Source organism: Clavispora lusitaniae (genome assembly GCF_014636115.1).
Source record: "Clavispora lusitaniae strain FDAARGOS_655 chromosome Unknown tig00000223_pilon, whole genome shotgun sequence".
Classification (NCBI taxonomy): Eukaryota; Fungi; Ascomycota; class Pichiomycetes; order Serinales; family Metschnikowiaceae; genus Clavispora; species Clavispora lusitaniae.
Genome location: NW_027093981.1, coordinates 497,971 through 511,365, shown reverse-complemented (window position 1 = coordinate 511,365; position 13,395 = coordinate 497,971). Strand labels below are relative to the sequence as shown.

The 13,395-nt window shown below is 43.1% G+C and overlaps 3 protein-coding genes across 3 annotated transcripts; all 3 read left to right on the top strand. All coding sequences in view use genetic code 12, as the record gives it.

Moving 5' to 3' along the window:
* Positions 1–1,960: 1,960 nt before the first annotated feature.
* FOB63_004568 (putative integral membrane protein) lies at positions 1,961–2,551 on the top strand (the record flags this gene model as incomplete). Its single annotated transcript, XM_002614168.2, has 1 exon — positions 1,961–2,551. The coding sequence occupies one exon, from the start codon at positions 1,961–1,963 to the stop codon at positions 2,549–2,551; it is 591 nt and encodes a 196-aa protein (XP_002614214.2).
* A 1,616-nt stretch (positions 2,552–4,167) lies between these two features.
* cysB (uncharacterized protein) lies at positions 4,168–5,265 on the top strand (the record flags this gene model as incomplete). The annotated part of the gene is made up of 1 exon (XM_002614169.2): positions 4,168–5,265. The coding sequence occupies one exon, from the start codon at positions 4,168–4,170 to the stop codon at positions 5,263–5,265; it is 1,098 nt and encodes a 365-aa protein (XP_002614215.1).
* Positions 5,266–11,057: 5,792 nt separating this feature from the next.
* On the top strand, positions 11,058–12,665 carry FOB63_004566 (Amino acid permease family protein; the record flags this gene model as incomplete). The annotated part of the gene is made up of 1 exon (XM_002614170.2): positions 11,058–12,665. One exon carries the CDS (start codon positions 11,058–11,060, stop codon positions 12,663–12,665), a length of 1,608 nt encoding a protein of 535 aa, XP_002614216.2.
* Between the last annotated feature and the right edge of the window lie 730 nt (positions 12,666–13,395).

The following is a 13,395-nucleotide window of genomic DNA, read 5'->3' as shown; positions in this document are numbered from 1 at the left end:
CTGGAACGGTCAAACTCCATCATTCAGACCCGAAATCGCTCCGATACGAAACACGGAAGCACTAACCAAACGCAATACGCTAAACGCGGATACAAGCAGGACATTTCCCCAGTCGAGGCTATTGTCTTAAAGGCTAATTGTTGCAATGGCTAGGCGTTAGCGCGGCAGGAGCTGGACCCGTACAGGCCAGGATGCCGAAGTATCTTGAAATGTGCATGACAATAAAACGGCCGCAATTAAATCTGGGTCGTCAGGCATTGTTTGTCGCACATGGACATAGTGGGGCGTAATTGCGACAAAGACCGCTCGTTCTGGCATAGATGGCTTTCGCAAGGCCTAGAGAACAGTGTCTGGGCCAATCACAGAAGGTCAGGCCATGGATTGCACTGACAGGAAAACGAAGCAAGTAGAATTGAAAATATCGGGATGTGCATCGGAGATACACTCCTGCGTCCGGACATAAAAGGTGTGTGCATGACAGAATCTGCATATGCATGCGCTGTTGAGAGTACCACGCGCGACACGCTAAAGTGGGTGCTAACTAAAAAATCACCAGTGAGATGATCCCTGACCTTCACATTACGGGAAAGCGAGCGTTTCGGTGCTTTCTTTTTTGGAAGTTGTTTTGCGCCGGTTCCTTACAGCTCTGTCGTTTTGCCAGAGTTCCGGATATAACGCGGAATGTTACTGGAGAAAAGGCTTGGCTCGCACTGCCTCCAAGTGCCAGAATGGAAGGGCTCCTCCGCATTCCAGAAAGGGCAGGATAACCCGAATGGACAAAGGCCGAATGTTCTTGGGTGCAGCCCCTAAATGTGAAGGTCGTATCTGTCAGCGCTCGTTAATGCGCACATTCAGTGCCACTCGTGCAGCAACACTGCCCTTTGCGGCATATGCATGGCGATAATGCATGGAGAACCCTGTTGGTGCGGGAGAATAACTCCCTCCAGGTGCGCATGCGACATTTGATGGTTTTGTGAAGTTGGACAACCATTGCGATCTTGTTAAACGCGACATTACGCTGTTTTTTTTTTTCTTCAAACGCCCATCACGTGAGAAGACGGGTATATGCAGACCAAGCACACTGTGTTTTGGCCCACTAGTATCACAGGTTCGAAACTCAGCTTCCCTAAACAATTATGTAGCCGAAATATTTCAATTCGCGCCATTGAGAATATTATAGTTGTGCTTCCATTATTCAATTTCCTTTCACTTTTATTGTAGGTGCTCAAACAGCTTCTAGAAACCAAGACAAAAATCGCAAACGAGATAAATGTTTCAGCTGTGGCTATTCATTATGGACGAAGGATTTATTGTTTTGCTTCCAAAATTTTCTTAGTCTTTAACTCTCAGTAGTACATTCAATCTCATGTACATCTAAGATTCAGAAACTTAAAATTCGCACCCACCGAACTTCTTCAAGAATGAAAGTAAGGAAAGCAGAATTCGCATGCACAGAAATGGAATTCAAACTCTGGAATCCACAATTCGTAACTTGGAACTGAAACTTGCCAAATTATACATACAATTCGTAAACTATCTGAGTTCTAGATTGAATTTTTAAATCAATCAATTCTGGAGAACCAATTCGATGAACCATCAACTGTCGACAATTGGAAATACTACATAAGTATCCTAGTAGGGCAGGACTTGAGAATATCCGATTATGTTCGAACGAGGAAAGGAAGACCAAGAACATACAGTAGCATATAGAATAACATACAAAACTACATTAGCGACGAACGTTCGCCTGAATTAGTTTAGGTCGCCTGAATACGAACACTAGTTTTAATTCATTGCAGATTTAAGTATATTTCAGTAGCACACAATTGTCACAAATCGTATTTTCCCTTCACTATCGCAACTTTGCCTTTTTTGTCTCATTTCCATTTTTCTCTGTGTCGAATATACCTTCTGATTTGTGGGGCCCAATTACACTTTCGAGGTGCGAATTGTACGTTATATGTCACGGCCATATCCTCAATTAATCTATAAACTTTCATTTTCTCTTCAAATAGACAAAGCCCAAACTGTTCAAAACCCATATACTGGCACTGTCGGCGAACCGTCTGGGTCGAAGGAACATATTATTGCTTTTTTAAATGAGTTCTCTGGTACTTTTGTGTACTTGTGGATTATTTTCGTGGCGAGTCAATATTTCCGCAAGGATGCAGCTATTCAAGATAATGGTCCTAAACTACGCCAATGGATTGTGATTTCCTTAGCTTTCGGTTTAGGTGTCATGGCTCCTGTGTGCATGTTTTCCGAAATCTCCCCCAACTGGGGTCCGCCTGCCACTTGGCTATTCATTTTTGCCGGGGTTTTTCCTCCAGTCAGAGTTGTATTCTTGGCTTTGTCCAACATTGCTGCTACCATCGCTACTGCTGGAGCAATTACTTTCGTTAAGGCTGTGGCTGGCGGGACTTCTATGTCTAGAGGTGTCTTTATTGAATCTTTAACGATATGTGCCGCATTTATGGCTATCCTGTTTGGACCTGTTGCTGTCGGCTCCATACTTGGCCAGCTCTACCTAAAACTTTATGTGTACACATAAGGTTGGGAACGTGGGCTTGTATCCAGATAATGGGCTCAATCATCATGGCGCATAATCGAATCGGCAGAGCGGCAAGTTTCTTCGCCAAGCGGAAACTTGCATGGGGAAGCAAAAGGAACTGACTGGATCGGTCCTTTGATAGGCTTGCCATTGCATGGGGTATCTGGAATCCTCAATTTGGCCTGCAGCACCTGGCCAAGATACTAACCTAGATTCGTGGATGCGAGACACATCAAGTAATCTAGTTTGCGAACCAAACTCACAATCATTGGAGATTGCTTGAAATCTGCAGAATCAGGCACCCTTTACCTAAGCACGCTCGTCATAAAAATCGTATATTTGTTGTCCTTGGCGGTGACAAGTGGGTAATTTCTCTACTTTGGTATAAGTGCTACTGCCCCATTTCTTAGTTGTTCCTAACTTTCAACTACTGCTGTATTATAATTATTAGACTACTGGATTACGGAGAGATGACTAACCTTCTATCGATTGTATAGCTACTCTATCTAAAATATTATACCCTGTGCAGAAAATATGCTAACGTTGAGGTGAATCTGGATTAGTTTCAGGTCATCTGGATCACCCATGTAATATTCCATCTGTGAGTCTTATTGTCAGGTCAGTATCGTACGTTCATCTACTCAAGTCTTGCGGGATAGTTCCCTACATTGTCCACATTCTGATTCCAAGCTCACTTCTTGTAGTTCAAAATCACTTAGACGGCTCCTAAGGATCTATCGCGATGATCGAGTCCCCCTAAACGTTAAGTCTCAGCCTAGCAAATTTCCAACCAGATCGCATCATTTTCACGAGACTCCATTGGTAGAAGTGTGGCTTGTTGCAATATAGCAATAAGTTGAAAATAAGCCCAATTCATTAGACGCAAGATGAAGAATACTTCACATTTGTGGTATTCTGAACATGCTTCGATCACAAAAGGTGAATGTGGTCCATTAGCTCCAGGAGATTTATATCTTAAGGAATGTCCTAATAAAGCTTGTGGTAGTGATTTGGTTTTTGTGATTTAACTGAATTTTGTACTATAACTATCTACGTTAGCTTATTGGGTTTTATTTCATGTGCTGCTAGTCCTTGTTTACTTCCACTACAGCACGGTCAACCACTACCAAAAACGAGAACAACTTCCTCAAATATTCTAAAGACGCCCCGATCTTACATTGAAGTAACAGGTATGAACAAGAGTGCAATAGAGTATCAAGATTCAGTGGATCCAGGAGACTGTGGACTGAACATTGAGATAATTAGTATACAACTAAGAAATGTAGAGTATCCATTCCATGAGTCAATGGGTTCGTTTAACTTCATTATTAATGAAGTTTAGGAATCAAACTATATGCGTTGTGTTACATTTATATAATAATACGCAGATAACCAAAACTTTTTATAATTGAGATTATAAATAAGTGATCTATCTGAATCTCATGAAGTGAGTCCAATTGGTGAGGCCAATTAAGAACATGCCATAGCGGAACATCCCAGTGGCTTCTATAGATGCCCAATATCATGAAGCCGTTGTGTAGAATGTTATACGAGTGTGCATACATCACAAGTGTGCACCACCATTTCTCACCGTTTTCGGCCCGTTTCACACGCCAATGTCTAAAGTCTCTTTTTCCGCCAGACGGTTTCTCCGCATCTCCACGGCGCCCGACTTTGTGCCGCCGTTCGTGCCGCTCGTCGCCCCGACGTTTTCTGCCGCCATAGGCAACACGCCGCTTCTCAAGCTCCCGACGCTTTCCTCCGAAGTCGGCAGAAACATCTGGGTCAAGGCCGAGTACATGAACCCGGGCGGGCTGATCAAGGACCGGGCGGCCAAGTTCATCTTGGACGACGCCGAACGCCGCGGCCTCATCAAGCCTGGCGGCACTGTGGTCGAAGGCACCGCCGGAAACACCGGAATCGGCTTGGCCCATGTCTGTCGTCTGAGAGGGTACAAGTGCGTGATCTACATGCCCAACACGCAGGCGCAGAGCAAGATGGACACGCTCCGGCTCTTGGGCGCCGAGGTGCACGCGGTGCCGGCCGTGGCGTACGACAACCCGGCCAACTACAACCACCAGGCCAAGCGGCACGCCGATGCGTTGGAAAACGCCGTGTGGACCAACCAGTTTGACAACCTTGCTAACCGCCAGGCACACATCGAGACCACGGGGCCCGAGATCTGGGCGCAGCTCGACGGCAAGGTCGACGCGTGGACATGTTCCACGGGAACAGGCGGAACGTTTGCCGGCGTGACCCGCTACTTGAAGAGCATGCGCAGCGACGTCAAGTGCGTCTTGGCGGACCCTCCAGGCTCGGTTTTGTACTCGCACTTCAAGTCGGGCGGCAAGGACGTCGTCCGCGGCGGCTCTTCTTTCACCGAAGGAATCGGCCAGGGCCGTGTGACCGCCAACTTGGGCGCCGACTACGACTTGATCGACGACGCCATCCAGATGCCGGACGAGACGTCCATCGCCATGTTGTTCCGCTTGATCGACGCCGAGGGCATTTTTGTCGGCGGCACCAGCGCCTTGAACGTGGCCGCGGCGCTTGAGGTGGCCAAGACGCTTCCCTCGGGCAGCAACGTGGTCACGGTGTTGGCCGACAGCGCCCACAAGTACAGCGACCGTCTCTTTTCGCAGAAGTGGCTCCGCCAAAAAGGCTTGTGGGACGCCATTCCGGAGGACTTGAGACGGTATGCGGCGCTCGAGTAACTGAGGCCTGACAGGGATTGTCGAACACTCTATGTGGATGCTCCCAGAATATGCTTTTAGATACAGTCGATGCTCCGAGAATATTCTCTATAGATACAGTTGATGTTCTTAGAATATTCGTAGCTACATAGTCAATCGCAGAATATTCAACAGGCAAGTGCGACGATGTTTTCTTTCGAATATGTTTCTTGATATTGGAGTTTGGATGATGTCGTTAGATTCATCTTGCTTCAGTAGACTGTTCGTGTCTACATGCTTGTTTTGTACAGCCTTGGTGGAGACACAAACTGTAGATAATATTCTCTGGCGAATTGGAGTTTCGAAATCGCCGATTGATCCCATTTTGCATTGGCTATTGTTGCAGTATCAGAAGCATTCAAACTTATTGTGGGTAGACAAAACCAATGTCTACGAACTTCCTCTTCGATTGAATACTCACTAATATACTTCTCGGGCCAGAATGCCAAAAATATGGTCCAAATGAGCATTGACGGTCTTTCTTGCAGATATTCTATATGAAGTATTTTGACACTTTGAAGCTTGTCTCGTAGTAAAGTCACTTCTGCTCAAATGGAACCTTGAACCAATACAATTACGCGTGTTTGATACTTTCTTCTCAGCAAGAAATTACAATTTAGCAAAAAGAACCAGGTCCAGTTGAAGCAACACCCTAAGACCGGCTTACGTTATGTCTGGAAAAGGCAACTCACCACACAAACCAGAAGCTCGACTGGTCTAAAAAATTGAGCTCAATTGAGAATTGAAATTTGTGGCTTTGTGTTCTCGACGCTCGATAATGAGAGAAGATTATACCATTACTTTTCTTGACGTTCTTCATGTCTTGTAGAGGAGATTTTCTGTAGTGTTTTCCCACTAAAAGTGACTATCGAAGGTGCTCTTTGGCTTTCAGTAGCCCTAGTCTGAATTTTTTTGGTATTTCACATTTTTCCGACGAACAAAAAAAAAAAAAAAAAATTGAAAAAGAGCTCATAGCACATCCATGTGCTTCCTTTTTTCAGGTTTTGAAATTGACGGTTCCTATTGTCTGACGCAGCATTAAATAGATATCCAAATTAGAATCTCGTCCAAATATTTCATCTCTCCTCGGCTATCCTACCTGCTTCTACACGGGTCTGAAAACACCAAAGAGATCGAACTTCAGTTTCCATTTCTGAGATTCGTAATCTTTCAATCGAGAGGAAAATACTTTCCATTGAGACATAGAGGACTATGATGAAGAGAATAAAGTGCCATTGTGTCAAAAATGGTGAAAACGCATTCTCGTTGACGTAACTGATCGGGTATAAGACATATCATCAGCAAGTCCAAGGAAACGAGAAACTTTTTTTTTTTTTCAAAAAACTATTCTTTGATTGAAGCCAGCTCTTGGATCCTCTTGGTTGCTTTCGTTTCTTTGAATCGCTTATTTCCCTTTTACCTCGCCGGACTTAGTATCCCAACTAAGTTGTAGAATCTGGTCTCCACTTAATGCAATGCAGCCGAACAATAGACCCACTTTAAAGGCAGTCTCCACCTGCACAAAGTCCATATGCATCATGCGCGACATTCATCTCCATAATCAACTTCGATCAGGAATACTGCACCTTTCGATTAACCGTTAGCATCATCACACTAGCAACTTCCACAGTCATCGCATTGTTCATGCACAGGTTTTTCTTGCTGCATTCTTTTATTTTTTTTTTCGCTTTGTTTTCACCGTGTTTTCAAAACTAAACGAAAGTAACATCTAGTTCCTATCTCCGTTGCCAAGTCTTTGTTGACAGCTTCTTAGGTAGGACATGCTGCTCAGGTACAGGGGGTTATATACCCACCTACTTTTACGGAGTAAAGAGAATATGCAGACGTGAACTTAAGCGCCATGCATTATGGTTCCGGAAGCTAGAGAGCGAAAATAGTAAAGTGCAGAGAACAGACCAACGGAAGTGAAGAAGAGAAAAATATAAGCCCAAAAACGCTTTTTGATTACAGCGACAATTGGACTTTTGAGGTCTTTTGCCCCATTTGGTTTTGTGTTTCATTTCAATGTAGCCTTTCAAAGCCGTGCGTCTAGGGGATCGGGACTGCACATAGCAGTTAACAACTGTGCCTAGCATGCGTCAAAAGTGTGGTGAAGTTCGCGGAACATATCCGAATGCGGTAGCATAACGCGCTAGTATTTCGTATTCCTAAGGTAGCCGAGAAAGCATCTTGCCGGGAGGATTTAAACACCCCTAAAAAATAATTGTTTACGGTCAAGATGTGTTCTGGATGGAAGAAAATCCAACCGTATTGGCGTGATTTTTTCGAATGGAGTGCGTTCTTGTATCTCACTTGTTGGTCAGTTATGCATACAGCCTGAGCATAGAGCACGTTTACTAAGTTTTAATCACAGCTTTATTATCGATCATTGGGATTATGTCGGAGATTGAAGTTGATCTGGACTGATTTTCACTAGTAATTGCAATGTGATGAACTTCCTCCTAAAATTTTCAAGCCTAGCGCAAGGTTTTAGACTACATGCATTGGGCAAATAATATCGTATTTTCTACGCCTTGAATTCCAGTATGCACAATACTGCAGTCTAAAGCCAATTTCCAACCCATGGAAAATTTACAAGGCAGCAAGAGGTTGAAATGTCATCATTGAGATGTGGAACATATGTTAACGATGTCGAGTAGAATGCTCTGATCCAAGAAGTTGAAGCATAGTTGTCAGTCGAAAAAACGAGCGTTACGTTGTATCACGTTCATTGTCGTACACAAGAAAAATCCACATTTACGAAGATAGTAAGTGGACATAGCAAACAATGAATTCGATAATTCAAAGAGACCAATTGCAGGTTTGTTAGTAAATATCTACATCATTGTCGCTCATAAAAATAGAAAAGCTCTCTGAATATTGTCATTGCTTCAAGTTGTTGAGAAGTAAACTATTTAAGCTCAATTGTGCGTTTCGAGCTTATTTCATTTGCACCACGTTTTGACTTCGAGTTTTTTAGTTGACAAATGGATACATTGAGGCTTATAACGTCTTATTTTCAGTGGAATATGGGAAAGAGAAGGGGCGCAAAAAACCAAAATGACACAATCAAATAGGAAAGCCCAAATATTGCAGGAAAATAGTCAAACCCAGACCTAGTATGGCCTTTCATCTCTTCTGAAAGAATCGTGTTTACGAATAGTCCGATTTTGATCCAAGTCCCACAAACATAACTTACAAAAAGCTCCAAATTCGTCCAGCCTTAAACTTCAGTCATTCCACTGGTGTCCACAGGTTCACGTCCAGATACAAACTTTTACACAGTTGCATTTGAGAAAGAGAGATTGTGGAAAAGTATCGTAATGGCCTGAATTAGTAGTTAGTCTTCTATACTAAACCGCAGAAAGAAGCGAGACCATAGTTTTCGGTTGATAATACTGGCATTCAGTGCCTATCTATTATTGAACTTGCCAGGGTCTATATTAACACAATTGGCCTTCTCTTTGGATTGATAGAGAAGACCAGAGATAAGTGTGGTTTACTAAAATCTTCGTTGACAGCTCAGTATCGTTGTCAGCTTCTCTGGTTCTAATAAATGGCTCAAGCGGGATTCCTTGCCAATAAACAGAAACTGAATGAAAATCAATTACTTTCTTTGTTGATTTGTTTTGCTTCTCCTTGTCAATTATAAGTTCATGGATCTTGACTAAACGTAGTCATGGAATTTTCAGCTCGATAGTCCGGAAACGAGGCACCTCAAATCAAAACTATCTATCGACAGCTCATGAGCTCTTTTTAAAAGACTTGGCCTACATTCACTAGGATAGGTCGCTTAAATCTAAAATAATTGGTTACCTGAAAGATGCTGGCCGTTTAGATACTGCAGTTAGTTGGAATGACTATTTATCCGTAATTCTTCTTCGTGGTTGGCAATTGCTTCAAGCTCATACTATAACTAATTGCTTTATCCAATTGTGTTTCTTGACATTTCTTACTTTTCTTGAACTGTTCTGTCTTCGTCTTTTTGTCCTGATACAGTCAATCCCAAACAGAAATCGCATGCACGTCGATCGAATTTCGCACCACCCGAACTAAAATTCGCGCCTGGGCAGAACCCGGAGAATTGAATTTCGCCCCTCGGAAAAGCCATTTCGCGGTCAAGAAATCAACATTAGCATACATGGAAACGTGAATTCGCAACAGAGTGAACACAAGTCGTAGGACAAAAAAGCAAAATTCGTGATAAAGTGAATTAGTTGCTTTACTACATTTGTGCGTAATTGCAATGTATATTTTATCGATCTAGGTGCACAAGTATTCATTTAAGTGTGCATGAGTATTCGGCGTTAGGCGATTTTAGTTGATTCAGGTGACGTCTTCCAGTTTGTACATTGATTAAAACTACAGAGAATTTTAATCTACATAGTGCGAATTGTGGGAAAATTGGGAATTTGAGAACCATTACGAACTATCGTTTCCGCGTGTGAATTGTTGATTCTTTAGGCACGATTTCTATTTTTGTCCATGCGAATGTTGGTTTTAGTGCGAATTTTGATTTCTCGGAGGGCGAACACTGATATTCCGAAGGGCGAATTTATAGTTTTTCGAGCGACTTCCTGTTTCTTGGTGCGAAATTCGATCGACGTGCATGGGATTGACTGTAGCAAACAACACAGAGAAATGAAAAGAGAATTCTCCGGAACAGTAGAATACAAAATGAGGACATCAAAGTGCCATATAGGAAAGCAATTCCTAGTTAGTCTATTTTGAAAGATTGAACTGTACGAAGAATTTCACTTTGCAAGTCTGCATTTATATTGCCTAGTGGAAACTAAGATGCACATCAATGGGTTGAGTATAATCTAGCTATGTAGAAGTCCCTCGAATATACCGACATTAAAGTTGAATTGACTCAAAACTTTACTTACCAACCTTTCCAGAGAGAGAATGAAAATGACTTGATAATAAAGAGCATTCAGTGACTTCAATGTCAATGGTAGGTCTCAAAGCGACAGAGTGAGAACCAAAAAGGCTTGATAATACTGTATTGCAAGAAAAGGCCTATTGTAGCATAGCTCCCTATCATGATAGACCATAGATAGGGAAAAAGTACAATACCATATATTCCATTCATTGCATTAAGGGGACCAATTTAGGACATAGGTGAATAGAAGCAAAGAGAAAAAAAGGACAACGTAGAATCTGAATTGAAACATCGAATCTACAAGTCTGAGCCATACACCCGTCACCATCCGATGAGGCTTACAAAGGTCAAAAAAAAAATACTCTCTTCCCCAGTTTGTCTCTTCCACAAAGAACTCTCATTTGTTGTTCAAGCGTGTGACTACGTTATCTCATACAACTTGTCACAAAAGGGTATTGGAAAGGGTCAGGATCAGTTTCCTATTTTCATGTTAACCCACAAACTTCTTTAACTGTGAATTATACACTACAGGTAATTTTCGATGTTCCATATACGTTCATGGGGCTACGAACAAAAGAGATAAGCAAAGCCGTGAAATATACCGCAGGTAAATTCAGAACAATGTTCTCGAAATTAGTCAGGTCAGACAGTTTGGAGTCATTGCATTGGGGGCCAAATGCTTCGGGTCGGGTTTTTCTTGAATTGACATGCATGAAAACGGTAATGTGTGCCGAAAGAATTGTTGCGGCGCTTCTTGTGGCGCTGTTCCATATGTTTTCGCATCCACACCTTACACACTTGTACCTATTCGATACCTTATGCGGAATAAGAGAATTCCGTATTTAACCGGCTGAGAGCCAATGTAGAAACTCTTTTTTCAACCACTGCAATGTCTCTTAAGAACGAAAAGCAAACCTCGGAGGTGACCTCTGTCACTGACATCGAGTCTGCCAGTGTTAGAAACAAGGTATTTGGCTATGAGGACCGTTTGGCTTCTACACTTAACGCACGCCATATAGGCATGATTTCGGTGGTTGGCGTTTTTGGCACGGGTCTTTTCCTTTCTTCTGGAGGTTCTCTTGCCACGGCTGGGCCTGTGGGTATTTTGCTCTGTTACTTTTTCGTTGGTTTGGTGGTTTTGGCCTCGCAAATGTGTGCAGCTGAAACTGCTTGTCTCATGCCTGTGACGTTTGCTACCATCAAGCAATCCAACCATTTCATTTCTGAAAGTTATGGTTTCGCACTCGGGTGGACCAACATGTATGCTTCAATTATACCCAGTGAATTGTCTGCTGTCGCAGTGATTATGACTTATTGGTCGAGCTTGAACCCCGCAGTGTGGATTGCTGTTTTCGGTGCGGTTGTTATAGCCACCAACTGCTATAAAATCCGGTGGTACGGCGAAATTGAGTTCTTTTTCGGCTGTCTCAAGATCATGTTGGTGTTTGGTCTTATTCTTACCGGTCTAATCATTGACTTGGGTGGTGTGCCTGGCCAAGAGAGACTAGGTTTCCGCTACTGGAAGGATGGCGCCTTCAATTGGCTCTACTTTGATTCAAGCACTGGCCGCTTCATAGCCTTCTGGAAAACCATGGTCTCCACGGTCTACTCATATGGTGGTGTCCAAGGTATCGCCATGCTTGCAGGAGAAGTGGAGTATCCTCGGAGAGCTATTCACAGAGCTGCGAAGCGTGTGTTCGCTCGTTGTTTCCTCATGTACATGTGCACAGTCTTTGTTTTGACTTTGGTTGTGTCGTCCAAAGACCCTATCATTGCGTCTCCCACCGGAAATGCTGCCGGCTCGCCTTTTGTTGTTGCTATGAGGAGGGCCGGAATCAGAGTTTTACCTCATATCATCAACGGTGTTGTTTTAACATCTGCTTTGTCTGCAACAAATTTGGGAGTTCTTCAATCTTCCAGAGCCTTATTTGCCTTGGCGAGCATGGGACAAGCACCAAAGTTCTTCTTGAAAACGAATAAGTTTGGAATGCCGTACTATGCGCTTTGTGTTCCGGTTATCTTTATACCATTGGCCTTCATGTCGGCATCTCATGCAGCTTCCACTGTGTTCCTGTGGTTCCAAAGTATTACGGCTTCGAACCTTTTGGTGAACTGGATCACAATTTCGATAATCCATATTCGCATGTCCAAAGCCATGAAAGTTCAAGGCTACACTCGAGAGGACTTACCGTACACTTTTCCAGGCACAACCTATGCTTCTTGGTTCTCTTTGTTCTTTTCCGCTCTCCTTTTGATCACAGGCGGGTTCACTAACTTCATTCACGGACACTTTTATTTCCCATCTTTCTTTTCTGCCTATTTCATCATCCCCTTATGTCTTTTGTTGGGCCTTTTCTGGGGCATAGTGAAGAAGTCATTCCTCAGAAAGCCAGAGGATGTGGATTTGAAATCATTGTTCGATGATGTGAAAGAGAGACCCGAACCAGAGTACCTGAAGTTGAGAGGATGGCGGTGGTTGACCTTGATCTGGGCCTAAAAGTTCTCCAGTCTCCTCTGGAGAAGCTTTAAATTACGATGCCAATAACAGAAACGGCGTCTCTCGCCATGTCCACAGAGGTGAAAAAAAAAACGAACAGGCCCTAAAATGGTGTCGAAGCAGCTCTTCTTGAACGGCCACAGATGAATATATGCTCGGTACAAGCCAGTATAAAGATGGAGAATACCTTTTAATCTTCCTTGGGAAGATATATTTATCCATTGATGCAATGTATCAATTGGATCAGATACATCCACCAATGATGGATATATTTAATCCTTTGCTGGTGTTGCCGAAGGAGCAGACATGATCTGTCCAAATGTGGCAACCTTGGGATATTTTGCCAAGATGTACATAGCATCGTTATAACCTGAGGTTACGGAGATTTTCACTTCGAGATTATGTTTCGAAACCTGATCAGCCAGATTATGGTCAGATTTATAGTCAGCCAGACTTATGATCGCCCTAAGAATCTTTATCCGAGTTTGCAAGATGACATTTGTCTTGCTGATTAGTGGTGGTGGAAATTCCGTGCCGCATTCGGAAGAATTCCGGTTATCGCATCGCACAACCGTTTGATAGTATCGTCTTCTGCACATACTACTTCAACACTTATCAGTACTTTTCTTTTCCAATCGGATTTCCATATCTGAAGAAGCTTTGCTAGTCGGGGTTTATGACCACAGCACATACGGTACTACTCAGCTGACAGATTCTACCAAGGAATCTT